Here is a 15,448-nt window from a genome sequence, read left to right on the forward strand (position 1 = left end):
TTTTATCATACCTCTATAATAAAACTTTGTGCAACACAGTGTAAATGATGCTCAGTAAATGTTAACTTACACTTTTTAACTTACCCAAGGATATGCCTCCCTGAAATAGTTTGCTGAACATGTAACATTCCTCATCAATCCATCCCTTCATACATACATACATACGCATCATTCTTCAGTGTCTGTCTCTCTTAAGGAAAAGCTTTTTTTTAAATCTAATCATTTTATAATGCACAACAATGAAGTATATCCAATTTCCTAGAATGACTAGGAAACCTAAACAAACTTAAGATTTCCTGAAGCACAGTTGTATGGGAAAGCTCATCTAGAATTCTATATAAAGGGACAGAAAAAGAAAAAAAAAAAAAGTATCAGGATCTATAACATCTGAAAAGAAATAGAAAACAGGTACTCTAGAGATGAAGTTGATCCAAACCACTCATTTCATAGATAAGAAACAAGCTTAATATAAAGTGTTTCTCCAAGGATGAATGTGGTTAACCAGGGTAGATGACCTCACTGCTGGATCTCTAAGAAGTTGGAAGAGAAATACTTTTACTAGTGAATTATAACACTCCAAGAGGGAAATAAACTGTAGTTTACCCAATAACTCTGGAAACCCTATAATTTGCAGGACTAATTAATTCATGGGAGAACTGTTTCAGAAACCCCATTCTTATGTCCTCTAGATGCATCAGGATGAAACCAAACAATATGTGAAGGATGACTTCCCAAAAAGAGGAGAAGGATAAGGGGGAGGAAGATACTATGATAAACTGCTTACACCCTAAACATAGATTTTCAATAAGAGTTTAAGGTTCACAAATTAAAGCTGTTGACAGGAAATTTTGAGGTCTTTATAGAAGGAGATTTTCTTTTTTCTAAGATTGAGTCACTAGCAAATTTTTCTTTCAGTACAAGGCAGAAACTCATGAGATTTAAGTTGGCTGACTGGACTGAGGAAATACTGGTTTAAAAATGGCAGAATTGGGAGGCCAAGACGGGCAGATCATGAGGTCAGGAAATCGAGATCATCCAGGCTAACATGGTGAAACCCTGTCTCTACTAAAAATACAAAAAATTAGCCAGGCGTGGTGGCAGGCACCTGTAGTCCCAGCCACTCGGGAGGCTGAGGCAGGAGAATGGCGTGAACCCGGGAGGTGGAGCTTGCAGTGAGCCGAGATTGTGCCACTGCACTCCAGCCTGGGCAACAGAGTGAGACTCCGTCTCAAAAAAAAAAAAAAAAACAAAAAAAAAAACCGGCAGAAATTAAAATTAGGGAATAGATTAAAATAGATGACTTAGAACTTACACCAGATAGCCAATCATTTCTATTTCTGTTTTTGGTGGTTCTTACAGACTTGAGATGGGGCTTGTCTTAAGGAAACAAGGTGCCCTGAATCTAAAGACTGACTAAAGGTGGTAGAACTTAAGCTATTTAGGTGATCCTGAAACCAACAGGGACAGTTATGGTATTGGCACTAGTGGGAACTTTTAAGAGCCACAAGACTGGAGAAGTCAAATGCTGACCAATTATATCAAACCCACCTGGGGAACAAACTAAGTCAAAATTACCAGGGTGGCTAAAAGCTGAAAAATGAACTAGGTGGCAGTTAGGACTGCTGAACAAACCTATCTCACCATAGCAGAGAAATATTAGAATACACTTAGAGCCATGTAAAGATTCAGGAGTGCTAAAAGCATGAATTCCCCTCCTTCCCTCCACCACCCCCAAAATAAGCTTCTGCCTGAATGAAGGTAACTGGGAATCTGCAATTTTTTTCTTTCCTGCACAAATAACCACTTCCCCTTATTCAAATAAAATAAAGGATATATCTAGAAATCTGATCATTTTTAAATATTTCCAAAAGTGGTCTAGTTTAGAACTAAGGCTGGTTAGACAGGGGCAATGTTCCAGGAGTACAGAAAGGATCTTCCAGGGTCTTCTAGATAAGGAATGTCCTTCAAATTTCTACAAGAAAGTCTGCAGCATACTGCCTTTCAAGATTAATGGACAGGATGATTTGGTTATGGTTTTACTTGATGGGTGGACATAAGTTCCACTAAGAGGTAGACTTTCCACTAAGATCAAAGCTTCTGTTATCTAATTTATAATTCTAAGTTAGCTGGGGCTCTGTACTAATAAGATTTTGAAAGATTTAGTACCCACATATCACAATTAAGCTACTCTCTTCCTAGTATGCAGATAACAATCAAGATAATACTCAGAAATTCTGTCAAGGCTTGGCACTAGTCAAAAGGATTAAGGATGTATACAGGGAGAAGCATATGTAGGCAGTACGATAAAGATAAAAAGCCATGTTGCAACAGTAAACTGGTATCTTCTGGGACTAAGGACAGCATATTAACAGCTAAATGTACTTCACTCTGCTTAGAGCTTTAGTAATACTTCAGATATTGTTATAGAGCAGAAAAACAAAAACTACCTTATTTGTGACCTTCTATAATTGCCCTACCCAAAATTAAAATGACCAACCATTACAAACTTAAAAGGCCATCATACATGGTATTTTTAAATTTTGTATTTCCTTCTACAAATCTTGTGAAATTTTTAACTTACAAGATCTTGTCGTTCTGTCATGCTCATCTTCTCTACTATTGACCAGAACCAACGCTTGAACTGCAGAAGCTTCTCAGCATTTTCTCCTAAGAATGAAGAATGTAAATAAAATATACTATACCAGTTGTTGTTATTATCTGTAGAATATTACTAATCTTCTTATAATAAAAGGATAAAGATTAAAACATTATTTAAGACTTGGGGGGGAGCGTCTAATTCCTAATACAAGAAATTAAGAGCATTTGCATAATGCAAAACCTCTACAGTTCATTAGTCAATCCTGACTCAATATGACCAAAACAAATGAACCACCAGCCTTAAAACTGATATTCACCTGAGTTTAATCTCATCTGTATGTCATTATTCTTATGATCTCAAGAAATGCAGATTCTCATTCATTCACTGGGTGGGGAATGCAGAGAGGGGAGACCAGAGATTCTGCCTGTCTAAAATGCTTTCAGATGATGCCAATGCTACTGATCTGAGGATCATACTTGGAGTGGCAAGATCTTAGGCAGTTTCTTTGGATACTGTTTTCCTTCCTAAATTTTGGTTTGTAAATGAGACAAATTCTTATTAGTATTAAAAACTGTATTACAAGGTAGCACAAAAACTATTACAATATAATTTGGCTGAAGCTGCTTGCAAAATAGGAAAAATAAAGGGGAAAAAAATCAGTACCTTTGTGTACATAATAATCTTGGAATATAGGTATAATCCTTTCACAGAGACCTTCTTGGAGCTTCTAATGTACAGTCACAGCTAAAAAGCCTATTCCTAGACCATAGGACTTTCAAAAGAAAGAATTGCAGCAAATCAAACACTGGAGATAAAAGTTTTTCTTTCAAGAGGACTTTCACTACCACTCCTTATTCTTCCTAGATTCCAGGAATCTAGGAAGTGTTTGTGTGCTACTGTGTTTTTAGAAGTGTGATTTGGGTCCAGCTCTATAGAGCAATCATCATACAAATTCTTTCATTAGGGAGTTTAAGCAACATGAATCAGAAAAGCCCAGAGAGTTGTCACATGGATTACTTTTTCTTAACCACTATATACAAATCCTTTTTTACACAGTTGCTCACCATGAAAAATTTGTGTTTGTATTCATATTTTTTGAAACCTAGAAAAATTAAGCAGTAAAATAGTTAAGAACAGCCTAATGCTAAGCCATCAAAATACTATTTACTTCAAACATACCTTTAAAAACAATGTAAAAAATTGTTTTAATGCTTGAGTAATACAGCAATTTCCCAAACCCTATAAACAGGCCTTAAGAACTAGAAACTCGGAAAATGCTGACTGACCTATCTATATAGTTCATTCTTTAAACATTTTTTTTAAATGTCCTACCTGATTCATCATTGAAAGAGGTAAAACTGATCAGCATTTGCACATTGACTTCACCGCAGCCATTTACCAAAAGCCTAAAATCTTCTGCCGTTAAATCTTCTAATGAATTTTTTGGAAGCACATCTAGTAGACCTTTCCTCATTGCCTAGAGAATTTCAGAAACAATAATACTTCATTTTCCATGTAACATTTATTTATATTATTAAAGCACAAGACATAATTTTAGCAGCCTTCTCTAACAATGCTAGTTCCCATTTTACGCCAGATAGCAAAAAAAAATTCAGTCCTGTATTTTTTATTTCTTAAGATTCAAAAGAGAGGCAGGAAGTGGGGAGGGAAGGCATAGTGAATAAGCTATGGGTTCAATAGTGAAGTAGTATTATATCCCAGTGGTTTAACAATTTTAAAAGTTTTGTTAATAACAAACAGGCTAGTCATTAAGAATAGCTTCAATCTTTAAAAAGTGCTACCCTGTCAGTATCTCAGGAAAGATACATTGACAACAACAAACCTCCCAGACACAAACTCAAAAGCTAGATGCTTACTGAGAAATTACGATGTGCCAGGAATTGTCTTAGTACCTTACCTAATTCAATTTAATCTCTTATCCTCATTTTGCAGAGGAGGGAACCAAGGCACAAAAAACTTAACTTGGTAACATCATACAGCTAGAGGGTGGTAGAGCCATGATTTCAACTCTAACAGTATGACTCCAAAGCCTGCACAATTATTGTAGCACAGGGATCAGAAACACTCAACACCATCAGTCATAAAGCTATATAAACATTTTACAGGCTGGGTGTGGTGGCTCACGCCTGTAATCCCAGCACTTTGGGAGGCCGAGGTGGGCAGATCACAAGATCAAGACCCCGTCTCTACCAAAAATACAAAAATTAGCTGGGCATGCTGGCGCGCGCCTATAGTCCCAGCTACTCAGGAGGCTGAGACAGGAGAATCACTTGAACCCAGGAGGCGGAGGTTGCACTGAGCCAAGGTTGTGCCACTGCACTCCAGCCTGGTGACAGAGCAAGACACTGTCTTAAAAAAAAAAAAAAAGAATTATTTTTTTTTACCCTGGATGGGGAAGACATTAACATAGTAGGATTGATGTTACTCTTTACAAGGGCCTGACTAGTAGGGCTGGCATTGGCTGGTGTCTGAGAACTTGGTTTTTGCAATATTCCAACATTACTAACTGGTAAGGCTGTTTTGAATGTCTGGAGCAATGAACCATGCTGTATCAGACTGCCTGGACTATTTGTGCAAACAATGCAGTTCAAGATGAACATGTGCTTTCTTCAGGGATTCTGGAATTTCAGTAATCATGGCTGGTTGTGCAGATAGAAAATGTCCATGGAACTAGCTTCCAATAAAAACACTGAGCTCTGACTCTAAAGTGGGCTTCCCTAAGCACAAATAATGTATACTTGTTGATACATTTCACTAGTGGAAGAAGTGTGTTCTTTGCAATAACTCATTCCCCTGCTTGAGACAGAACTTTGAAAGCCTGCACCTGGATTCCTCAAGACTCCGCCTAATGTTTGTTTTTTCCCCTGCTGATCTTGCTGTGGGTCCTTTTGCTACAATAAACAATAACTATTAAGTACAACTGCTTCTGAGTCCTGTTGAGTTCTTTTAGCAGGTTACCCAAAGTAGCTTTGGTAAATAAAACTAAAGCTGTTTGCAGTACCAAAATGATTGTTTTAGGGTCCTACCGCTAATACAGTAGGACAAAGGACTAAGATATATTATTTTATGCATACATTTTAAAATATAAAGACAATTCTTTATCTGACCAGAAGCTAAGCGATGGAAACATTTTGGTATAAAAAGCCTTTGTACCTCTCAGTCTGTCTCAATAACTCTACCGCGAAAACAGTAGGACCCTAAAACAGTCATTTTGGTACCATAAGCACCCTTTCCACGCTTTTGTTTGCCAAAGCTACTTTCTCACAATGACGTGGTTTTTCCAAGTAGTTTTATCAAAAAGAAAATGAGTACTTGGTCTGGATTCTTAAATTTAGGTGTAATTTACATTGTAAATAAATTCCTTTTGGTTTAAAAAATTTGTCCTTTTATAAACAAGCTGAATATACTTAGCTAGTTTACCACACATTAAGACACAAATAGCCTCATTGGATCACACAACACTTTCTAGAAACACTTACATGTAAGGGCTGTTCTGCAACTACCAACATTCTGTGTTCCGCGTATTTCCGCACATACTCATATACATTCTGTGGAGTGACTGGTATATTTACACCATTAGGAATGAGTTCAACCTGTGAAAAATTTACCAGTGCTATTTAAAGGCAATTTTGTCAAAGCAGTAAAACATTACTGTTTATAAAACTAGTTCCTAAAATTTTTAAATATAAACACAATTATTTATTTGACCAGAATCTAAGAGATGGAAACATTTTAGGCCAAAAAAAGGACAAGCCGCCAGGCGCAGTGGCTCACGCCTGTAATCCCAACACTTTGGGAGGCCAAGGTGGGTGGATCACGAGGTTAGGAGATCGAGACCATCCTGGCCAACATGGTGAAACCCCATCTCTACTAAAAATACAAAAATTAGGTGGGCGTGGTGGCGCATACCTGTAATCCCAGCTACTGGGGAGGCTGAGGCAGGAGAATCGCTTGAACCAGGGAGTCAAGAGGTTGCAGTGAGCTGAGATTGTGCCACTACACTCCAGCCTGGCGACAGAGCAAGACTCCATCTCACACTCACACACACACACACACACACACACACACACAAAGTACAAGCCCTTCTACCTCAGTCTGTCTCATTAACTCTTGATCCATCTTTAACACCTACAGTATCCATCTCTCCTATGTGTACACACGTTCATCTCTTTCATTCCCTAACTAAACTGTCTATACATAAGACAAGCACAGCAGTTTAACCAAATTCTCTTGCCAGAATCAGAAAAGTGTATATTTGCTTTACCTGTCCTCCACCTTCTTCTTTACATAGGTCAATTGCAAATGCCAAATCCATTGCTGAGAAAACAGCATCAGCATCTGAACTCTGAGACGCGAGGATTAGTTGCCGCAAACTCTCATACATTACAGGATCAAAAAAAGCAAAATCATGCCAATTGACCTAAAAAAGTAATCATATGAAACTCAGTTATGAAAGAAACAGCATCTTCATTCACTTAATTAGTAAATTAAAATCTGATAAAGAATTTTATCTAATTTGAAGATACACTGATATAGAATAATTTCCCACTGGGTATATAACTGTTTAAAGAGATAAGTTTAATAAATCTTTGGCTCTGACAATATTTGCTTTTCAAAGTATAAGAAGGGTTATATTTTGAAAAAATATAAAGCCAAAAGCATAATAGTTTTAAAGTTCCAAAACTGCAAAACTTTGCACTACTTATTAAACACCAATTATGGGGAGCAGCCGGCTCTGAACTTAATATACATCTTATTTATTCTTGATAGTAACATAAAATATAGATTATTAAATCCAGATGATAAATCTGACACTCAAGGAAATTTAGTAACTTGCCCCAAGGTCACTTTATTGGGTTAAACTTGGGTCTATTTAATTAGCTGTTTCCTAAACCCTGCTGAAGACTCAATATATCAACAATTTTATGTTGCCAAGCTTTGAGTCTAGTTCTTTAAATAAGAACATTTTAGCTGGAACACTTTAAGAATTTAATAGGGTCAGAGTTAAAAAGAAAAAAATCATAATATGATATTCTTGTGCTAATAGAAAATTATTCATCAGTAGGTCTGATTAAAGAGAATTATTAGGAGGCTACAGCTTTAACATGCTTATTTATCAGATGTGTGACATGTACCTCTGGAAAAAACTATAACATAAATCCTCAAAGCCATTGGCTGGATGTGGTGACTCACACCTGTAATCCCAGCACTTTGGGAGGCCGAGCTGGGGGAATCACTTGAGGTCAGGAGTTTGAGAAAAGCCTGGCTAATATGGTGAAACTCCATCTCTACTAAAAATACAAAAATTAGCTGGGCATGGTTGTATGCGCCTGCAGTCCCAGCTACTTGGGAGGCTGACACAGGAGAATCACTTGAACCTGGGAGATGGAGGTTTACAGTGAGCCAAGATCACACCACTGCATTCCAGCATGGGCAATGGAGCGGGACTCCATCTCAAAAAAAAAAAATTAATTAATTAATTAAAGCCGTTGATAGGTTCTTAGCTGTAACTTTGAAATGACAAACAGCAGGTTCTCAAATAACATCGTTTCATTATAATGTTGATAAGAAAAAACTGGTTTCATTTCAATTAGAGTTGCAGTTTCCAAGAACCTATTGACGACAATAAGAACTTACTCAATCTCAGCTACTCGGGAGGCTAACTCATGAGAATCACTTAAACCTGGGAGGTGGAGGTTGCGGTAAGCCGAGATCGTGCCACTGCACTCCAGCCTGGGTGACAGAGTGAGACTGTCTCAAAAAAAAAAAAAAAAGAAAAAAAAAAGGCACTTAGTCTATTCCATTTATTTTGTGTCAAGTAATTTCTCTAAAATATTTTTAGGAACGTGGGTAGTTTTCTTTTAAATCAAAAGCTGCATAATTAGCATTGTATATTAATTTTAAAGCAAACGGTTTTTCTTTTCCCCCTGCCATCATAAAGGGAGGTGCAGGCTATCAAACTATCAAAACACATAAAGATAAGCTAATTCCATCATCCAGAGATCAATACTGAGCATGCTGTGTTGTACTTCTTACATTCTTTGGCCACCCCCATGTACCTCTTATATGTATTTTTGAAGTTAGAATGCTCTATTTTTTTTTTTGTTTTGTTTTATGAGATAGGGTCTTGCTCTGTCACCCAGGCTGGAGTGCAGTGGTGCAATCATGCCTCACTGAAGCCTCAAACTCCTGGGCTCAAGCAGATCCTCCTATCTCAGTCTCCCAAGTATAGCTGGGACCACAGGTGCATGCCACCACACGCAGTTAACTTTTTAAATTTTTGGTAGAGTCAGAGTCTCTTACGTTGTTCAGGCTGGTCTCAAACTCCTGGGATCAAGAGATGCTTCTGCCTTGGCCTCCCAAAGTGTTGGGATTACAGGTGTCAGGCATAAGCCACCGTGCCTGGCCTGGAAGGCTCTTTTCAATACCATTACCTTCTCTAACACCAGGTACAACTAATAATAGTGGATACAATTTACCGATCACTTACTATTTGCCAGGTACTTACGATGTTGTGTTTCTTACCAATTTATAAATGGGGAAACATGGCAGAAATGTCAGCATATTTGTTTGCAACAGGACGTAGGTCTGTCAGACCCCCAGCCCCACTTGTGTTATCTACTCTGCTATGCCATCTCCCCACAGTCTTTTTCTGTCATTAATTTATTAATTTTATTTTTGTTGACCATAATTGTATAATTAAATGTTTTAAAGTTATTTATAATGGCTGTAATGCTTTAAGATTTAATAGTAAATGAATGTTATAAACAGTATGCTAGCGTTTGATTATTTTATAAAAGAAAATTTTTGCAATTGTGAATACAATTAGGTTCATCAAAATCACTTACTTTTCTACCAAGCAATACTTTAATTACATGTCTATTCAATGTGATAGGACATAGTTCATTCTGTAACAGACACAGTCCAAGAATCCTAAAAACAAACACAGAGAAATAAGATTTAAATAATTCTAGAATACATATATCCCCCCCACACATAATACATATTAATATTTTGAGAAATTCTCTACAGCCTCCTTTCTATTCAGCATAAAGTACAGCACATACACTTTTTCAAAAAACAAAACAAAACAAAAAAAACAGGAACACCAGCCTGAGAATGTTTTGTTTTTGAGACAGGGTCTCACTCTGTCAACCCAGGCTGAAGTGCAGTGCCACAGTCAGGTCATCCTCCTACGCCAGCCTCCCAAGTAGCTGGGACTACAGGCATGCAGCACCATGCCCGCTAGTATTTTTTTATTTTTAGTAAAGACAGGGTTTCGCCATGTTGCCCAGGCAGGTCTCCAACTCCTGGGCTCAAGTGATCCTCCCAGTTCAGTCTCCCAAAGTGCTGAGATTACAGGTGTGAGCCACTGCACCCAGCCTACATACATTTTAAAACAAATATATTTTAGAAAATCTCATAAATTGAAATGTTTTAAAAAATTCAAACCCAAGATTAAAGTTCTTTTACCTGCCAATGTTTCTGAAACAATTCAACCTTGCTTCTGTGTTCTTGCCAGGCCTTGGAGTGTAAAATCCTCTTTTCCCAGGTTGGTAAAACAAAGGGGCATTGTCATCACCATCATCTGTATCATCTAAATCCATATCTACTACACTTCGACTAGAGCCATGGCGCTTTCGGTTTTCCTGCTAACAGAGAATATCAGAGAGTAAGCCCCAAGATTCACTGAAAAAACAAAACATATGAAATGGTTCTCTCAAATCATTCAAATGAAGTCAGGTAGGAAGAGCAACATAAATATTTAAATATATGTGTATAACAATATTAAAGGTAAATGAACTTTTAATTTGCCCTTTCAGAATGTGACACACAAAGCTTGTGTATTATTAGGTCTTTAACGTCTCTGTTGTTAAAATAAAGTCATTTAATGAAACTTGGGTAAGCTTCTTTCACTTTATTGCCTGAAAATTCTTTTCACTGGATACAGAATTCTGTCATCACTTTGATGAGTTTCTTGACTTTTGGCTTCCATACTTTATAGTGAGAAATCCACTCTTTCAAATCACTGTTTCCCTATAGGTAAAGAACCATTCTTTGGCTGCTTTCAATAACATTTCTTTATTTTACAGAAGTTTGATTATAATGTATCTGGACATAGTTTTCTTTCAGTTTATTCTGTTGAGTTCACTGACTCTTGAATCTGAAAATCTATGTCTTTTACCAAATTTAGGAAGTGCCCAGCCATGATTTATTTCTTCAAATATTTTTTCTATAGCGATTTCTTCTCTTCCCCTGAGTATTTCAGTGACATATGTTCGATCTTTTGAAGTTGTCCCACAGGTCTCCCTGAAACTGTCCTTTTGTTTTAAAATATTTTCTCTATCTGTTCTTCAGAAAGGGTAATTTCCATCTATCTTCAAGCTGACTGACACTTTCCTCCAACACCTTCATTCAGCTATTGATGCATCCTGTGAATTTTTTTCTTTTAGATATTGCCCTTTTAATTCTAAAAATTTCCCTTTGTTCTCTTTTGAAGTTCCTGTGTGTCTGCTGAGAACCTCTATCTTTCCATTCACCAGTGTTCACCATTATCTTGCAGAACATGGGATAGTCTTTGATAATTCCAACAAGTGGGTCATCTCGTGGTTGCCATCTATTGGTGCTTTTCCTGAGAGAGGTGGATCCAGTTTTTCCTGGTTCTTTGTAGGCTGAGTAATTTTAGAGTGTATCCTGGGCATTGTGAATTAGTTGTGAAAACTCTGAGTCTTAGTAAATTAATATGAATTTAGTAGGCAATCAACCTACTTAGGTTCAAATTGGAAGTCTCACCTTCTATGTGCAATTGTTTCGATGCCAACTAAAAAGCCTCCCTTATGTATAGCATGATATGTCACTTGTTTTTGCAATGTTGGCACCAGCTACTTCTTTGAAGAATGAGTCCCAGGAGTCCTAGAACTCCTGATCTCGTGATCCGCCCACCTCGGTCTCCCAAAGGGCTGGGATTACAGGCGTGAGCCACCGCACCTGGTGAATTAGTCCTAGGATTCTATACATCTTTCCCTCTCTGTTCTTCAATTTGTTACTTATTCAAAGTAAAGCTTAATTCAAGCTGTGCTCAAATGGATGCCAACCAATGGGTGGGATTATACTGAGCCCTAATTAAGCCAAGCTTATTATTTGATTCTATGCATAATACCGATATATTTATCTTTGTTTCTGTCTCTCTACTGTAAACATTCATTTTATTTACAAAGACAGTTTCTTCAGAAATCCTGCTTTCATCCCCTTTATTTAAATTTCCTTGTAATTTAAATTCTGTGATTATCAGCACATGAATAAAATGTTCCTTACCTGTACCTTTTCTGAGGAGTCTACTAATCCAAGATCCAGGATACTATCAGCTCCATTTTCCCTAAAAACAAAAAGCCTTTCACATTCCAGATAACGGAGACTTCTAGAATTTAGCGTATAATTTAAATTTAAAAGGACTTACTTACAAAATACATTCAAGTTTTGGAGTCAATAAATATCCAATGCACCTGCTAGTACTAATGCAGTATGAGCAGAGAAGTTGGTAATACAAATCTTTAAAAAAGTGTATCACTAGATCCTTCATGTATGATTCAAGATAGTGGACTAAAGGCTCCCTGACAAAATGAATGTGGTCTTCATAGGGGTGCTGGAACACTTCTACAATGCTCAGAGGGAGCACTACAGAAGAACAGAAAAATGTTCAGAAAGCAATCCAAATTCACTAGCAAATTCTCTAGCGAATTTAATGATTCTAGAACACCAATAAATTCACTGTTTACTCCAGAAAGCCAGGTGAAAGCTGTCAATATTGTATATTGGTTGCATTCAACAGAAAACACGACTAAATACGCAACTCTTAACATATACTCACAAAAATCTTTTCACCAAAAATGTACATTGTTCTTGATTTTTCTATAATGGACTAAGCTATACCAGTATGCTGTAGCTCCAGAGACAGGGCAGAGGAATAAACGAACAGTACATAAAATCCAGAGAAGAAAAGAGCATCAGCAAAGAAAATACAGTTCTCTCAACAGTCTTTGGCTTGGACCATTAAAAGGCTCTAGAAGTGGCTGTTTAGCTCTAGTGCCCAGCCTACCAGCTTATACATCTCTAGGAGTGTATCTAATCTAAATTCCTAACTCATTAGGAAGAAAAAAAATACAACTTTTCATCTAAAATAATAAACACTTCAAAGTTTCAAACTGGGTATCAGATTAGCCCCAGGATAGAAACTACAGCATAAATGTGACCTATCTTCCCTTTTTTTTTTCTTTTTTTTGAGACAGAGGCTCGCTCTGTCACATAGGCTGGAGTGCAGTGGCGCAATCTCAGCTCACTGCAACCTCTGTCTCCCGGGTTTAAGCAATTCTCCCTGCCTCAGCCTCCCGAGTAGCTGGGATTACAGGTGCTCACCACCACACCCAGCTTATTTATTTATTTACTTATTTATTTTTTGAGATGGAGTCTCGCTCTGTCGCCCAGGCTGGAGTGCAATGGCATGGTCTTGGCTCACTGCAAGCTCCACCCTCCTGGGTTCAAGCTATTCTCTTGCCTCAGCCTCCCGAGCAGCTAGGATTACAGGCGCCCACCATCATGCCTGGCTAATTTTTCTATTTTTCGTAGAGACGGGGTTTCATCATGTTGGTCAGGCTGGTTTCGAATTCCTGACCTCGTGATCCACCCGCTTTGGCCTCCCAAAGTGCTGGGATCACAGGCATGAGCCACCGTGCCCAGCCACTTTTAACTTTTTTTTTAGTAGAGATACGGTTTCGCCATGTTGGTCAGGCTGGTCTTGAACTCCTGACCTCAGGCAATCTGCCCGCCTCGGCCTCCCAAAGTGCTGGGATTACAGGTGAGAGCCACCGCACCCGGCCTTATCTTCCTAAGTCACTTTTACTTGTCACCTTGGAAAACGGGATACGTAATCTGTTAGATATTTTTTAGATTTTATATTAAATTCATACTTTACAGAATAGAAAGCAAAAACCTGCATGAATTTTTAAGACAAATCAGGAAGCCTAAAAGAAATGTCATGGTTATGGCAAGAACACAGTATAATATGGCCTTTGCCAGGAGGGTATTCTGATAAGTGAATTTGAGATGTACTTTCTTTCAAGTAATTTCCAAATAACCTTGGTAACTATTAAAACCCTACCTTTCTAATACATGAGAAGAAACTAAGCTGTCTCATTCATGGAATTTAAGCTATCATTTAAAAATACATTTAAAAAATAAATAAAAATGCATTTAAAGTCTTATACTTTATGACATAAATTTTAAGATATGATGGCACCCACATACTGAAAATAAGTAGCTGATGTTTAAACTGAAATGCCTTCCCAATTGTACACATTACCGTCCATGTGCAATAATGAGTTCCATGGCCTCATCCACTCTTGCTCTCAGAGAATCCTCACTTGCTAGAAGGAGAAGCAGCTGAGCTGGGGATAATTCCAACAACATGCCAGTGATTTTACTTGCAAATGCCTGTAAATGATGAACAAATGTTACTTGACTACTCTCTAAAACCTCTTGTCTAATTACATCTACAATCTATTATTTAAAAAAAAAATAAAATAAGAAACTTGGGTAACAAATACAAAATTTCAGAACCAGTAAGGTCTTTTATGAAACTGGAAGATCAATTATAGAGAAACTTGGCAGGGAATAAACAGTCCATGCAGTACCACATCTTGTTAAGGCTACTTATAATATTTGTATGACAAGTTTTCTTTTTAGGTTTTTTTATATCTCTGAGTTAAACATACATATACTCAATTTCCATTTTTTTTTCTTCATCAGAGAGCCAGAAATATCTTTTATTTAGGGTAGAAAAAAAGAAGGGGGTAGGGTAGAGAAAAATATACCTATGTTTAAGGCTGAGGACTTGCTGGAAGAAATAATAGTTTTCTGTTATTCTTTCACTATAAAATGTGTACATACAGTTATGCATAAAGACAAAAAACATAACGAATTTGTGTTTCATATCATATAAAGAAAAACTCTTGATAGAACATTCAAAATAAAATTCTTCCTGCAATACTAATCAGCATTAATGTGTTCCAACTACAGCTTGCTAACAGATAAAGTCTGCTCCAAAAGTAGTAATAATTTGTTCAAATGAAGATACAATAAATATAATGCACAGCAAATTCTTTAGCATGCAAGGAAGGTAGAATGGAGACAGTGTCCCAACATAAGGTGGGTGGAGGAAAAAATAAATTCAAGCTATACAGTTACCCTTCAGTAAACACTGCCTTATTCTCTCCTGAGCTTCCTTCTTACTGCAGAGCTAAAAAGAGTCCTCAATCATGTGGTTTTGCCAGTAGCTGACAATTATTTTTAAACACCATCTTTAATACAAAAGCAAAAAAATAACACAGCCAGTTAAGAGGTAACTAAGTACACAGTACACACTGGTTGCATTGCTTGTACACGAGGATAAAGCCTCTCTCCAAGTGCCTGCCGATGTGCTGGCAAAGGCTCAGGATCATCGCTAGGATTCCCTTCAGAGGCTGGTCTAAAGGGCCTAGTGTCGATGGAAAGCTGTCTTCTAAAGTCTCTGTAAGAGAAGGAAAACTATTATGACTTCATTTCCTTTGACTAACAAGTAAAAATATTAGCACAACTAGTAAAAAAGTTAGAAAACCAGAGCATATAGGTTGTTCAGTTATGGTACCAAGGTGGTAGAGTGCCAAAACAGATGATGGTTAGGAAATAAAGATTATCTAGATTTTGTTACTTAATTTAAAATTTTTATTGTAAGGGAGTAGGACCTTAACATACCAGATATCAAGAGTCCACACACAATTCTGGAAATTTTAGTCA

The 15,448-nt window shown here is 37.3% G+C and overlaps 1 protein-coding gene across 25 annotated transcripts in view; it reads right to left on the reverse strand.

The window, feature by feature from the left end:
- The window catches only part of UBR5 (ubiquitin protein ligase E3 component n-recognin 5), a 159,671-nt gene that overhangs the window by 1,742 nt on the left and 142,481 nt on the right, over positions 1–15,448 (reverse strand). For 10 of the 25 annotated variants that reach the window (XM_016959748.3, XM_016959746.4, XM_016959754.4 and 7 more), the window contains 9 exons: positions 15,038–15,182; positions 13,977–14,107; positions 11,936–11,996; positions 10,094–10,272; positions 9,469–9,553; positions 6,885–7,040; positions 6,100–6,213; positions 3,932–4,076; positions 2,582–2,667 (listed from right to left, as the gene is read on the reverse strand). In XM_016959748.3, coding sequence (XP_016815237.1) covers positions 2,582–2,667; positions 3,932–4,076; positions 6,100–6,213; positions 6,885–7,040; positions 9,469–9,553; positions 10,094–10,272; positions 11,936–11,996; positions 13,977–14,107; positions 15,038–15,182 — 1,102 coding nt within the window. Of the gene's footprint in view, positions 1–84; positions 334–2,581; positions 2,668–3,931; positions 4,077–6,099; positions 6,214–6,884; positions 7,041–9,468; positions 9,554–10,093; positions 10,273–11,935; positions 11,997–13,976; positions 14,108–14,860; positions 15,183–15,448 lie in introns of those variants that run through there. The other 15 variants (XR_010159301.1, XR_010159300.1, XR_010159303.1 and 12 more) reach the window with 8 other exon arrangements.

Source organism: Pan troglodytes, chromosome 7, assembly GCF_028858775.2.
Source record: "Pan troglodytes isolate AG18354 chromosome 7, NHGRI_mPanTro3-v2.0_pri, whole genome shotgun sequence".
NCBI lineage: Eukaryota > Metazoa > Chordata > Mammalia > Primates > Hominidae > Pan > Pan troglodytes.